The sequence below is a fragment of the Mizuhopecten yessoensis genome, unplaced genomic scaffold, assembly GCF_002113885.1.
Source record: "Mizuhopecten yessoensis strain PY_sf001 unplaced genomic scaffold, ASM211388v2 scaffold10275, whole genome shotgun sequence".
Lineage (NCBI taxonomy): Eukaryota > Metazoa > Mollusca > Bivalvia > Pectinida > Pectinidae > Mizuhopecten > Mizuhopecten yessoensis.
Genome location: NW_018408465.1, coordinates 434,996 through 450,442, shown reverse-complemented (window position 1 = coordinate 450,442; position 15,447 = coordinate 434,996). Strand labels below are relative to the sequence as shown.

The window sequence follows — 15,447 nt, the reverse complement described above, 5'->3', positions numbered from 1 at the left end:
GGTCAAATTGTGTGCCATTTACTGGTAGAATCCATTTTCGCGCAGCGTTAATTTTCGCCTTGACATGTTATTCCAATGTATAGTATATCGTGTACTTATTTTCAATGTTAAGTTGGTAAATTTGCCCTTATTACGAAGGGCAAAAAAGGCGAGAGTTATACAGTACCGTCTTCACCTCGTCTGTTTAGATCCAATGACACATTGTGTTTTAACATAGCCAACCTTGCATACAGATACCAATGGATATTGGCCAAATATGTTAATACAAAGTATTCTATCATTAATTAGGTTAAATGTGAATCGTAGTAAATATTTGATGAGGTCAGTATGACCAGTTCCTGAAGTCTGATTGTCAGCCAAATCTAGAGACATGTTGTCATGAATTTTACAATATAGACTTGTAGCCTCTACAGGTACAATTTCTACAGCATATATTTGATGGCTTGTGGGGAGATTTCTCAACTGCTAGTAGGGATGTTGAGGTTTTGATTGGGAGGTTTTCATCACAAGCACTCTTTTACCAGAATCTGCATTATAAATTTGTTATGTTGAGCAATATTTATAAATTAAGACTTGTTTATCATATTTTCCAATCACTCACTGCATGATCCAATACTTTCAAAACATAAGAAAATCATGTACTTTTGGTGTTTATAGACACATTTTTAGAAGTTTGGAAGGAGTTTTAAATATTACAATCAATTGAAGGGAACTTCTGATTCTTAAAAGGGAGTTTCATTTTTTTCAAGGTAAAATACTGGGAGACTCCATCAAAGATATGGAGATATCACATGTATGCTACAGGTAATATACAGGTTTTGTTTAGAGGGAGTTTTCGTTTTTCAAGGTAAATAGAAGGAGTCTCCTTACAAAATACAGAGGCATCACATGTGTGCTACAGGTAATATTTCTGTATATTTTTCTGGCCTGTATAAATGCACAGCCACACCGTGTCGAACCCGGGACCCTCTGAACTCTAGACCGATGCTCTACCAATTAAGTTATCTGGTAGCCAACGATCGACCCAGTCCAGTTCTGCTACATTTCTCCCTCCTTCAACAAATTCTTCGACCCCGAAGACACATTAGACCCTATACCACCTTCTGTCAGTATATTTCGTTGGGTGCCAAATGTAACAGGAGAGGAAAAATGCACGGCCAAATCGGGGTTTGAACCAGGGACCCTCCAAACTCTAGACGAATGCTCTACCAATTGAGCTATCTGGTTGCCGACGATCGACCTAGTCNCGAACCAGGGACCCTCCAAACTCTAGACGGATGCTCTACCAATTGAGCTATCTGGTTGCCGACGATCGACCTAGTCCAGTTCTGCTACATTTGTCTTCATTTTTTAAATTATTTGCTTCATAAAGTAATGCATTTACCTTGTTCATCACACAAAACATGTATATTTATGTAAGTGCATAGAAGTTAACCGGTAAAAACACATATCTATATATACATGTAGCAACATAATGATTTCTACATAAAAATCATTTTTATTATGGTATAAAACTGACTAAAGGTTTAAATAAAATCCTAACAAAACGCACCAACTTTATAGCCGGTTTCCACGATTTCATTGACAGACTATAAAGCCATGACAACATGAATGAATTACGGGGTCCGTCTGGTACTAACTTTATATAGAAAATGTCGCTAAAACAGAAACCCACCACACCAGCAATGTTACGCTTGTAAGAAATGCCTGCCTTGTACTAATAAACATGAATGGGATCGGGAGACCTCTGCACGCCATCACACTTGGCCGTGTTGCTATAAGGGGAAGTCACGGGGAGGGTCCGCCTGTGTGGGGTTCATCAAGATAAACTAGCTGCGTCTGGGAGCCTGCAAGGGACAAAAAATGTTATTGGCAAAGACATTCATACCACGCAGTTAAAAAAAACGTATTGTTGGTGCTGGTTTGTTTATGCGAATTTGTCATACCACAATGGCCTGGCCATCGACTGCCATTGATTTCAGGGGTAATGGGTGCATTCTTATGTAAACCACTAATGCGGCGCTTACACTCGTAAATCGACAATCTTCTGTCTATGTTAGGGAAAAAACAAATATTTGTAATCTAAAGTTAGCTTGCTGTTGCATAAGAGCAACCCAATGAAATCTGCTGTTGTAATGGACAAACTAAACAAATCAAGTTATTTATTGTTTAGTTATATTTGCACGAAAGAAAATTATTGTTCATCTCGGGAAAGATAAGGCTGCTTCCATTCATCAGTATTTTTATTCTCAAAAGAATTCGAATTTAAAATTCTTCAGATGCAGAAATGCTTTAGATTTTTTGAGACGAGAACCCCTATTGTAAATCATCTACGGGGTTAAAACATTTACCCTTTCACCACTGTCGACCATAATGGACTCGTCCAGATTAATGCATGGTTGAGTCTACTCAAGTTACCTAGGGGTGAAAGGGTTAATAAGAGCTCTACCACAACCCTTCAAAGCTTACAGATCCTACAAACATGTAGAAGTAACCACCAATTCATAAAAAAAAAAAACTGTACCAGTTGGTTTCAGAGGGGAACATGTCACAGATACGCCATCCTATAGTTAATAGACAGTTCCTGGTAAATGGAAAGTATGTGTAAATGTTTAATGGTAGCAGATTAGCGTGGTCACGTACATAGAGCTTAAAACAAATAAAAGAGTTCGGTTCAATTCTTCTCTATCCCGGATAATTGTGTAACCTGGATTTCTGAAACATCTGAGAGCAAAACAAGGTCGTATCTTTGTTCATGTCTTACTTTCTCATACTTCTGTTGAAATAAAATGACCGCATATTTCCAGCATTAAGCCAATGCCTGATAAGAAACACACCCATATAAATTGCTGTAAAATAGAAATAGAAATAAATACTATTATAATAAAATCTTTATTCATAAAACAAGTTATATCGACTTATAGTTGCCATTCTTGTTGGCCCTTATCCACTGTGCCACCTGAAAACTATTTCATTGTCCTGTAATAAGCCCACCCCTGACTTTGAGTCAGAATTACGTGTTGGGCCCTGGCCTTTTTGCAGGATATATATACAGTATGTTTAAATCTCTCAAACTTAAGTTCAAATATTGTCTGAAGTTTTAAAATGGAAAAACAAATAAAATAAAATATGGCAAGATTTCAAAATTGAAAAAAAGTTTTTGAGTCCTTGGTAGGGTTTCAACAGCTCTAGAGTGTGCATTCGGAGGATTTGTGGACCGTTGATAGGAACTCTGCACTCCGTGATTCGTAGACAGAAGGTTATGATTTTGATCCTCACTTCGATCATATATACCTACACTTGTATACCACACATGAAATACTGTTGTCTCTTTGGTTGGTGATCACCACTGTCCATCACAGAAGCAACAAAAGAGAACATGAATAAGCGGCAGACATAATAGTTATGCTTGTATCCATTTGGCACACAAAACAACCATTCTTGGAGACACGAGTCTCGTTGAGGATTAACCACTTCAATTTGCCTATAAAGCTGTGATATCTGTCATGTGATAGAACTAATGTTTTAATATTGACGCCTGCTGAATTGTCAAACAATTAACGTCTCACGATACCCTTTTCCTTTGTTTTTACTTTATCCTAAATAAAACCACACACTAACATGACCGAATTAATGCTAATTTAAAATATATTTTTTTTATTCTAAAGATTTTCTTTTTAAGAGAATCTAGTATTGATTAATTGCTTTTGTCAATGTACCCTTGAGATAGTATCTAGAAGTTTGATGATGATTAAAAAGGCTTAGTTTATCCTAATTCAAAACAAAATAAAGTGATAAAAAAGTTATGAAGAAATGTTTTTTTTGCTCCCTCATCATAGTGGATGAAGGTATGAAGTGTTTTGTCTTTCTATTGCCTCTTACATCTGTCCAACATTTATCAAACTTCATGTATCGAACCATCATGTGGAGTAATACAGCAGTACCGTTGGATCAAATTATGTCACAGTGACCTATATTTTCTGCTTCATTAACTGTAGTTAGCCTTTTTTGTGTTTAGCTCCTTTACTTTAATACTGGATGTCAAATATTCATCAAATTAGCTACATTATTCTTATACTGGAAGTGTAATAAACTCTCTATATTGGTTCATCTTGTGGAGTACTACAGCAGTACTGTTATATCAAATGTAGGTCACTGTGACCTATATTTTTGCTACATTAAATGTGTTTTGGGTTTAGCTACAGTATTTTTATGATGGATGTCAGTTGTCAAACTTCATAATTATGTCGATACTTCATAAGGAGTACTACACTGATATATCAAAAATAGGTTGCTGTGACCTATATTTTTCACTTCACTGATTTTTGCTAGACTTTGTTCCATTGTTTTGGTTATATTTTGCATTCACAGTTTAATTCCTTCACAGATGAATCATATCTGCCAACCCTGGACATACTGAAAGAGGGTTATGACCCTCTTTTGAAAATTAAAAAGAGGGTCATAGTGCGCGACGGCTTTTTTCGCAACAAATATAAGAAAAATAGATATTAAATTATAACTTAAATCTACTTTCATTGAACTGTTCTTCCAGCAGATCTAGCTGATCCTCATCAACAATACCAAATTCAAAGCTGAAAAATAAAAAGATTTGTCAACAACACAACTTATAAAATTAATTCATATTAATATATATGATACTGTGTTTTCACAGGCATTTTTCATGTCAATTGAAATGGTCCCGACAATAAGATGTCACATTCTGCTCATATAAAATACCATTTTGTTGAAAATGGTCCTGACAACAAGAAGTTGCACCCTTCTCACATAAAATATCAGTTTTATACGAGTAGGGTTTGAACTCTTATTGTAAGGATCATTTTGATTGACAGAAACAAATCATCAAATGCCTGTGCGTGTTTTTGACTAGAGTGCAGAATGCAGCGTTTGGTCCACGACCACGGGACTTTGTACACTATAACTCATTTTCCTACGACATTTGATATGTGTACAATTATCTTTTCTTTTAGCAATTCGTGTAGTAGAACCTGCAAGTCCCGATAAAAACTTCTTCCTTCAAGAAGACATAACGTTACCTTCAAAATACGATCTATTCTACGTAAATACAACTCAATTATTCGTTAAAAACCTGACTAATAACTTGTCGGCAAGTTCAGTAACAACGTTCTTTATATAAACATTTGTAAAAACAGTTCTAGTACGTATATAAACAACTCACAACTTACCTGTTGGTGAGAAACGGAAACAGGAAATAGATCGTCTTTCTTGTGAAGAAGGATGGAAAAGTCTAGAGAATTCTGAGTGACTTCGGTAACTTCTAATATACGAAAAGATTCCGGGTGAAAACGGGTGAAATTGACGAAATCCGGGTCAAAATCGTAACCCGGCGGGTGAAGTTATAAAAGCGGGTGAAGGGCTAAAATCCCGGGTGTAACCTGACGAAATCGGGTCACTTGGCAGGTATGATGGATTTGGCGCATATGTATGTTTCACAAATATTTTCTAGTTCAGAAATAATCATAATGAAAGATATTACATTGTAATTGTGTTAAGGACTTTTGACCCTGCCTTGAATATCCTACTACAACTTATTTCAATTTTCTTTGTCACATTAGTTTCGTAATTATGTATAGGGCAATTGATCAATACAGGGCTGCAAAATGAGTCAATAAGGATCGAATCACTCACAAAGATGGTTCTCAAACTTCTCATTGTACTGTAATTGAGAATTCATTTTATTGGCAGTTCTGGCTTTTTTTTTTTAATTGTTCACTTACTGATATGAGTTGAGTCATCAATGTCTTGTTGGCTTTTCCACTGATGCTTATTTAATATAATTTCAGCTCTTTCACTTTGACTTTAATTGTTTTTGCATGTGGAATATCTTTCAAAACCATAAACTCAGACAATATTCCAGAAATAACAGAAACATCTTTTAATCAAGAGTTTACCCATTCACCCCTACATATTTAAACTGGACTTGTCCAGTCTTTGATTTGTTCAGGTTCAAATGTGATTTTAGGGGTGAATGGGTTAGGATATTCTTTTTGTTCATTTCAACAGGCTATAGGCCTATATCAATTTTCTCCTTTATTTCGTTTAAGAATTGTGTAATGTTCTGCTAGAAATATTGCTTTTATGAGCTATATTCCTCTGTGATTCATCAAATATGATTTTGAACGTGATGCCTCTTACTGATCTAATTTGAAACATTGGGACCTGGGTTAACAGGAACGCTTATTGCTGTTGGAGTGACATACACTTGTGGTGTGATGCAGAACTCTCTTGGTGCACTCGGACTCGGGGTGACTGGGTGGACTATTGAACATGATGTCATGTTTTTGTTTTTGTCAGAGATGGGGGTTAATCGTTATCAGCGTAGTGTCAGAATCAATTTCTTCGTGAGTAATGCTTACACTCACCGTCAATGTCCCAAATTCACTTTTCGGGATATCTTGCCAAAACAGTTAGAGAGTGACGTGACTCCCCGTGTATATAATGGAACCAGACTTTTACAGTTGATCACACATGCGTTTTACTTTAACCCGACTGACAATGACAAGCTCACATTTGGAGAAAAGCCTTACCCGGTCCAACAGCAGACGGCAACGCAATATTACCAAGGATACACTTACAGAGATGGGTCCAGACATTATTCGTTGTGTTCACGATCATGTTTATTTCCTCCTCACAGGCAAGAATCCGGTGATGGATGGTGAAGTGTCCACCATAGAAATCCAGCGCACGCAGGCCGACCTGGGCATCAGTGTGGTGGGTGGCTGTGACACGCCCCTGGTAAGTATCCTTGACAACGGAACTAGTTTCACTTGTCTTGTATACTGTAAAATCACTAATTTTGTTGGGTTTTTAATTTTGTTGATTCTAAATACAAAGTTATGTCCCTTTGTTATTTTTTTTATTTTCATCATTTGTCTGAAGGCGGGTATTATGGACTTTAATAATTTGCCTTGTTCTTGTCAGAAATTCGTTGTCAGTTTGAGTTATTTTTATTTCTTGGTTGTGTCTTTGCCTTTGACATCTCATTAATGTATCACGCATTGACCTTTATTAGCATGTTGCTGGTGACGGCATGCTGTGTCTCCCCTTACAAACAGGACCTTTTTACACGTTACATGTTTTATCCATCAATCAAGAAGCCCCATTACTCAACAGTTTGTATTGTACAAAACCCACCACCAGATCTGCATAATCCCTTATCAAACCAGGCAATCTACGGTGATGAAGTGAACTGGGCCGGCGCTTCTAGAAAAGATGAATGGTCGAATTATTATGAAGCTATTAAGCTACATCGACTTGCTACCTCCTGTGTAATGGGCCGTATTGTAGTACTCCAAGTGTGGATAAGGGTCTTTCAACTTCCCATCTCTTGATGTGCTTTCCAATTTCCTTGTGTAATATTTGCAGCATTAGAAGTCGTCCTTTTTCTTGTGATGTTAACGGGCATTTAACTTGATTACCAATACAAAGTACTTCCTGACCTTATTTCTCGTAGCAGAGGTTGTATGCTTTCTTTGTTCTATCTACCAGATACAGCCTTGACGAGACCCGGTCCTTTTTTATACGCCAGCACTATGTGGGGCACATTACGCTATGGCGCTGTTCGTCTGTCTGCAACATTGTGTCAAGTACCATTTTCCTAGAACTTGATTGTACTTCAAAGCATAGTCTTTCATCACCAAAGATTGCATCATGACCTTCGAATCAATGTCATTACTCAAAGGTCAAGGTCATAGAGCATTGACACCAAAAATACTTGTGCCGTAAATTTGTACCAGTTGGCTTGAACTGATTGAAATATCATATCTTTAAATTCAAAGTGATTGAGCATGTACATTTAAAATGAGTCTCTAGTCCAGATTTCTTTACCAATTGGCTGGATGTTAATCAAATGTTACAGCAATGATGCCCAGTAAGAGCTAATCAACCCGGGGCTTTGTGTTGCATTGGCCTTCAAGTTTCACTTCAATCTCACTTATCTGTCAGATGAAGCAAATTTTATTGGTACACAATGAATCACTCTGTGTTATTGAACCAAGAGGTGTCTTTTCCACCTATAGAAACCCCGAAATTGTTCAAGCTTGATATTTACCAGACGGCAACTACGAATATTACTAGGATTAAATTTAAAATCTGTGTCCGGTCTTAGCATCAAAGTTGTCTTTAAATGTGGTTTTAAGGAGTTTTTTCGTTGTTTTAAATATTGCAATGTTCTATGAAATGATATTGTGTTTTTAAAAAAAATGGTTCCATAGAGGTTGGCAACCCTGACGTAACCTCTAATCACAAGTTGATTTTGATACATATCTACAGAAAATTATACTTCCCTTTTTATCCAGAAATAAGCCCATGCCTGGTAATAAGCCCAACCTATACCATGTGTCAGAAATTGTGTTGGCCCAGTGGGCTTATTAGAGGATAAGTACAGTATACCAATTGCTATATTTCAACTCAGTTCCTTGGTTTTTATCAGCTTAAAAGTACTCTCTGAGATTTGTGACAATAGCAGTTGGTTGTATACTTGAAATCTGTTTATGATTCCTCTTGCAGGAGTACTGTTGGAGTCTCCTGAGAGATTCAAGAATGGTTTAGGTCCAAGTTTTTCACCGATAAACTGGACATGGTGGTGTAAACCATAGATGGTCCAAAATGTACAAATCGTACCACAGGGAGAGTAAAATGACTTTCCTGTCAGTAAATACAGATAATTTACAGCTTATGAATTGCCATTCAAAATGTTTTATGTTTTAGGCCTGCATTGTGATACAAGAGATATTCCCGGATGGCGTCATCGCTAAGGACAGCAGGCTGTTGCCAGGTGACCAAATACTGGAGGTGAGAATGTTGTTTATGTTTGTTGCCATGAAAATGTTTAAAAAAGCCTCATCATACCGGTTTTGTATGTAAGATGAAATTTTGGAGAGGGCCTAATAAGTTGCGAAAACTTTCACCTAATCCCTTTGATTGATTTAAATCAACAAATATATTTCAATGAAATAAAATAATTTGATCTTGATGGGAAAAAAATCAGAAAATGAAATATTTATGAATCAGCTATGCGTTAGTTTATTTTGCTAGTCATATAGCTTTCAAAGTTAACATTATGCAAAAATATCTGTGAACAAAATATTTAAAGCTAAAACAGATTGCCTTGGGGGAGATTTTAAGGCTCACATATCTAGAATGGTATTCGATTCATTCTTCCAATAACAGACTTTTATAAAAGATAATAAAAACACAAAGAAATCATGTCACTAAAAAGGGGTCGTTGAGTACATACTGACCCAAGAAACCATGGCCAGTAAGTGGAGGTCATTGAGTACATACTGACCCCAGTAACCATGGTCAGTAAGTGGAGGTCATTGAGTACATACTGACCCCAGTAACCTTGGTCAGTAAGTGGAGGTCATCCAGTACATGCTGACCCCAGTAACCATGGTCAGTAAATGGAGGTCACCCAGTACATACTGACCCCAGTAACCATGGTCAGTTAGTGGAGGTCATTTAGTACATACTGACCCCAGTAACCATGGTCAGAAAGTGGAGGTCATTGAGTACACACTGACCCCCGTAACTATGGTCAGTTAGTGGAGGTTATTGAGTATATACTGACTCCAGTAACCATGATCAGTAAGTAGGGGTCATTGAGTACATACTGACTCCAGTAACCATGGTCAGTACGTGGAGGTCATTGAGTACATACTGACCCCAGTAACCATGGTCAGTAAGTGGAGGTCACCCAGTACATACTGACTCCAGTAACCATGGTCAGTAAGTGGAGGTCATTGATTACATACTGACCCCAGTAACCATGATCAGTAAGTGGAGGTCACTGAGTACATACTGACCCCAGTAACCATGGTCAAAAAGTGGAAGTCATTGAGTACATACTGACCCCAGTAACCATGGCCAGTTAGTGGAGGTCACTGAGTACATACTGACTCAAGTAACCATGGTCAATAAGTGGAGGTCATTGAGTACATACTGACCCAAGTAACCATGGTCAGTAAGTTGGGGTCATTGAGTACATACTGACATCAGTAACCTTGGTCAGAAAGTGGAGGTCATTGAGTACATACTGACTCCAGTTACCTTGGTCAGACAGTGGAGGTCATTGAGTACATACTGACCCAAGTAACCATGGTCAGTAAGTTTGGGTCATTGAGTACATACTGACTCCAGTAACCTTGGTCAGAAAGTGGAGGTCATTGAGTACATACTGACCCAAGTAACCTTGGTCAGTAAATTGGGGTCATTGAGTACATACTGACCCCATTAACCTTGGTCTGAAAGTTGGGGTCATTGAGTACATACTGACCCCAGTAACCTTGTTCAGTAAGTTGGGGTCATTGAGTACATACTGACCCAAGTAACCTTGGTCAGTAAGTTGGGGTCATTGAGTACATACTGACCCAAGTAACCTTGGTCAGTAAGTTGGGGTCATTGAGTACATACTGACTCCAGTAACAATGGTCAGTAAGTTGGGGTCATTGAGTACATACTGACCCAAGTAACCTTGGTCAGTAAGTTTGGGTCATTGAGTACATTCTGACCCAAGTAACCTTGGTCAGTAAGTTTGGGTCATTGAGTACATACTGACTCCAGTAACAATGGACAGTAAGTTGGGGTCATTGAGTACATACTGACCCCAGTAACCTTGGTCAGTAAGTGGAGGTCATGGAGTACAAATACTGATCCCAATAAGCAGTGGTCAGTTAGTTAGTAGAAGATAACTTATTACATTTTTGTTGGTAACTGTACACTTCCAGAACAGTCACTTGTTCATCATTTCGGACGTTAAACTGCTTCTTCTAACCTACTGAAATTCTCAGCCTATTTCCTAGTGTCAGCTTCAGAAAAAAGTTTGTCAAAAATCAAATAGAAAAATATTGAAACGGTCACAGAAACCTGTCTGTGGCATGGGATGCAAAATGATCGCAATCTGATGAACAACATGAAAATACATGTATGTGTGAACAGTCATGAAAAAATCAATTCCGTTATTGTTTAAATAATGTTTGGTTGAGCTTGACTGTTGGACAGGTTTACATGTGCAGCCATTAATTATTCACTATAATTGAAACCTGGAGCAGGAATCCTGAACACTTAGGCCCAACTTGTGGCCATATCTTCTGTTTTCCCCATCGAGTCACACTCCGAGATTCCAAAAGTACACTTTGTACATCAGCGCAGCCATTAACTGCCTCCCTCATATGATGGGAAGTCCTGCCACTTCTTCCCTAGGGCTACATACTGGACATGCAGTAGAATAAAGGCTTGCCCTAGTACTACCGCACTTTACCAGCGATATGCACATGCCGGTTTAAACCACCCTCTTTCCCCCTCCTTCCATACATTTGGGGGATGCCCAGTTATAAGCCCACCTCTTTCTTGAGTTCTTAATATTTTGAATATTGGTGCAGGTATCATAAACTCTTTCACCCCTAGGTAACTTAAGTAGACTCTACCATACATTCATCTGGATGAGTCCACTATGGTCTACAGTGGTTAAAGGGTTAATTGTATTGGATAAAGTCCTTCTATTGAAGAAGTCAGCTCTGATTTGGTTGAAGTTGTTTATACTTTCTACTCAAAAAAACTTTTGATGGGAGACCACACCATTCACCATACTTTCAATAAAATCAAAATTTAATATAGATAAATGAAAATGTTATTGATGGATTCATTAAAACAGGTGAATGGAGAAGATTTGACACAAGCAACACATTACCAGGCTCAGCAACTTTTAGGCCAGTATTACCCTGTCTGTAGGCTGACGGTGTATAGGGAGAAAGCTGAGGAGAGTCGTCCTATAGAGAAGGAGGTAGGTCACTATATATAGGTCACTGCTACCTAGTCTGTAGGCTGACTGTATAGGGAGAAAGCTGAGGAGAGGCGTCCTATAGAGAAGGAAGGGAGGTCACTATATATAGGTCACTGCTACCTAGCCTATAGGCTGACTGTATAGGGAGAAAGCTGAGGAGAGTCGTCCTATAGAGAAGGAAGGTAGGTCACTATATAGAGGTCACTGCTACCTAGCCTGTAGGCTGACGGTGTATAGGGAGAAAGCTGAGGAGAGGCGTCCTATAGAGAAGGAAGGGAGGTCACTATATATAGGTCACTGCTACCTAGCCTGTAGGCTGACTGTATAGGGAGAAAGCTAAAGAGAGTCGTCCCATAGAGAAGGAAGGTAGGTCACTAAATATAGGTCACTGCTACCTAGCCTGTAGGCTGACTGTATAGGGAGAAAGCTGAGGAGAGGCGTCCTATAGAGAAGGAAGGGAGGTCACTATATATAGGTCACTGCTACCTAGCCTGTAGGCTGACGGTGTATAGGGAGAAAGCTGAGGAGAGTCATCCCATAGAGAAGGAAGGTAGGTCACTATAGATAGGTCACTGCGACCTAGCCTGTAGGCTGACTGTATAGGGAGAAAGCTGAGAAGAGTCGTCCTATAGAGAAGGAAGGTAGGTCACTATATAGAGGTCACTGCTACCTAGCCTGTAGGCTGACGGTGTATAGGGAGAAAGCTGAGGAGAGGCGTCCTATAGAGAAGGAAGGGAGGTCACTATATATAGGTCACTGCTACCTAGCCTATAGGCTGACTGTATAGGGAGAAAGCTGAGGAGAGGCGTCCTATAGAGAAGGAAGGGAGGTCACTATATATAGGTCACTGCTACCTAGCCTGTAGGCTGACTGTATAGGGAGAAAGCTGAGGAGAGTTGTCTTATAGAGAAGGAAGATAGGTAACTATATATAGATCACTGCTACCTAGTCTGTAGCCTGACTATGTATAGGGAGTAGGCTTAGGAGAGTCGTCCTATAGAGAAGGAATGTAGGTCACTATATATAGGTCACTGCTACCTAGTCTGTAGGCTTACTGTCCACAGGAACATCATCGCCAATAAATCTATTTTGACTGATATTATCATCACCTATGAAATCATTATTTTTATTGGCCAAATTGAGATATTGTCATTTAAAATATCACTATAAATGGTGGTTTTAAGGTAAAGGGTACTGACAAGTTAAACTATAATTCATGTTTCAATTTTCAACTCTGTAGTATCTTTCTTTAAGTGTTTTTTACAAAGAAATATTTCATTAAAATCACATTTTGCCATGTATTTTACAGAATTATAGCTATTTCAAATTTTAATTAGGTAGGAGGGGGGGGGGGGGGGGGGAAGAAAAACAAGAAAATGTAGGAGTGGAACTTGAGACCTTTACACTGCAAAGCCTACCTTTCACCAATGATATTTTGTCTTTAGTATTTCTTTATATGCGACGCACAAGAATAATTGCTCTTTGTATCTCGTTTTAGATTTAATTCATCCATCATATTTTACGTTCTTTGTAGTTGTGACATACACACACACTTAATCACCTGTTCTCTTGAATCCAGTGGGGGAAAAACTATTGATAGAGCGTGGCAGTGAATGGTACGGAGAAAAAGCAGCTAGAGGTTGTCATGAAATATGGAGAGATAAAAGATCACAAAAAATGTGTCTGGCTATTTTCTCTATAACAGTCCTGCCTTAGAGAGAAATATAGCTTGGGTCATATTCACTGGTCAATGTAATCACTAGATATATGACATATAGTTATTGTGTGAAAGGTCCCATTCATCACTCAGCACACAAAGGGGGATAACTCTATTTCTTCTGGCATGATCAGGAATGAATTTTTTCAGTTTCGGCTGATTTCAGCCTTTTTCAGAATTTTAATGTGATACAAATATTTTAATTTGTCCCAAAGAAAGGGTAAGAAATCTAATTTTCAGTCTTTTTGTCCATAAGCCAATTTTTATCTCTGCATGATTTACTCTATAATACAGTAATAAAATGTTACTAAATTATTTCATGAAGTAAAATCTGTGTAAACCAAATATCAATATTCAAATTAGGGATTGAGCTTAATTGCAGGCACCCACCCTGTTCCCAGGACATTTACCTAAGTGGGGAGGGGGCTTATTTGCGAGAGAGGGGGCTTATTTGCGGTAAAATACGGTACACTGTCATTGTATTAGATATAAATTTTGTTCATTTCAATATTAAAATTTTAGTATTGAGCTGCTTTCAGGTTTCAATCAAGTCCAAACAAATGTTCACTAGATAAATGCATGAAACGCAAATGTGAAGCTCACTTGGTGTAAGTTTCTGGTACAAATATAATACCGTAATTGGCATTCAGACTGGCTGTGCATATATGTTTACATATATATGATTGTCATCAGAATGCCATATTTAGCTAAAAGCCACATTCCAGATTGGGAATATTATTTTAATCAGTTTAAAACAGATATTTTCTAATGTACAATACATGATTTACCCGTTTTATAAAAAAAATACCATCCATGATGACTATACAATACAATGAACTACACATGTATTATATTTACTTACTTTACTTACTTTACATTACTTGCAGAAATCCTTAAAATTACACTAAACAAAGTCAAGGGCAGACAACTTGGTATCAAACTAGTAGGCAAAAGGTGAGTTGCATTTTTTCTCCTTCTTTTTCTTTCTAAATGGAAAACATCTTACAATTTCTGAGGTTTTACTTTAAATGTTTATTCTTCAAGTAAGAGGCGTGATTTGAATAAAAACATTGTGCTTAAAAAATAGAATGATGCAAGGCAAGAATTTGCTACATCTGTTGGTTCTTTCTAGAAATGAAGTTTAATATGCTTTTGTGTGATAAATAAATTGTATATTGAGTTTTAATTTATTTGTGCTTTCAGAAGTGGCCCTGGTGTTTATATATTAAGTCTGGTAAGTATCTTTAAAAACTTTGAATGATGTGCTGAATATTTCAGCCTGAAACATAATTAACTAAAATTTGATTTATGTATCTCTCTGATTGTATTATGCAATATCATAATTTCCTGTCATAACTTTTCATTTGTAACTGCCTCTTATAACCAAATTGTTAAAAAAAATCTAAAAATTGTCAATACACAGCATTTGTAATTACCTTATTCTTGTTATTACCTTATTAGCGCCCAGCATTCAGAAAATGATGATGCTCAAGAATAATCACCTTGTGTATAACATCCATCTGTCTTTTTTTTTATTTTCCTGCATTAACATGTTTAAACATTATCCCATTTTGATAAAATGGTGTAACATGTACATTTTACAAAGACTATATGGCTGAGCTTGAATTTGCGCTCCGATTGGTCAGTGGTTCCACACAAAAAGTAATGAAATTTGATTGGATTCTGATGTAACTTGGTCAATGTTTATACTATGCAAAGATAAAAGCTAAGTTTAATTTTGAGCCAGGTCCACATGCTAGCAATGACAATTGGATGTTTTACATAGGAAGGGAAGTAACTCTTGTAATCTCTTAGGATGTTCAGAACAATTTAAAGAAAAGTGAGTCAAGCTAATTTAGTATTTACTTTAAAATAGTACTTGGAATTCAAAACTAGTTAGGGCCCCGTA

The 15,447-nt window shown here is 37.5% G+C and overlaps 1 protein-coding gene across 1 annotated transcript in view; it reads left to right on the top strand.

Moving 5' to 3' along the window:
• LOC110459915 (ligand of Numb protein X 2-like) overlaps positions 1–15,447 on the top strand; it is a 94,253-nt gene that overhangs the window by 65,707 nt on the left and 13,099 nt on the right. The window contains exons 5-10 of the mRNA XM_021512422.1: positions 6,674–6,774; positions 8,749–8,832; positions 11,693–11,820; positions 14,424–14,492; positions 14,742–14,772; positions 15,325–15,332. Of these exons, the coding sequence (XP_021368097.1) occupies positions 6,674–6,774; positions 8,749–8,832; positions 11,693–11,820; positions 14,424–14,492; positions 14,742–14,772; positions 15,325–15,332 (421 nt within the window). The remainder of the gene's footprint in view (positions 1–6,673; positions 6,775–8,748; positions 8,833–11,692; positions 11,821–14,423; positions 14,493–14,741; positions 14,773–15,324; positions 15,333–15,447) is intronic.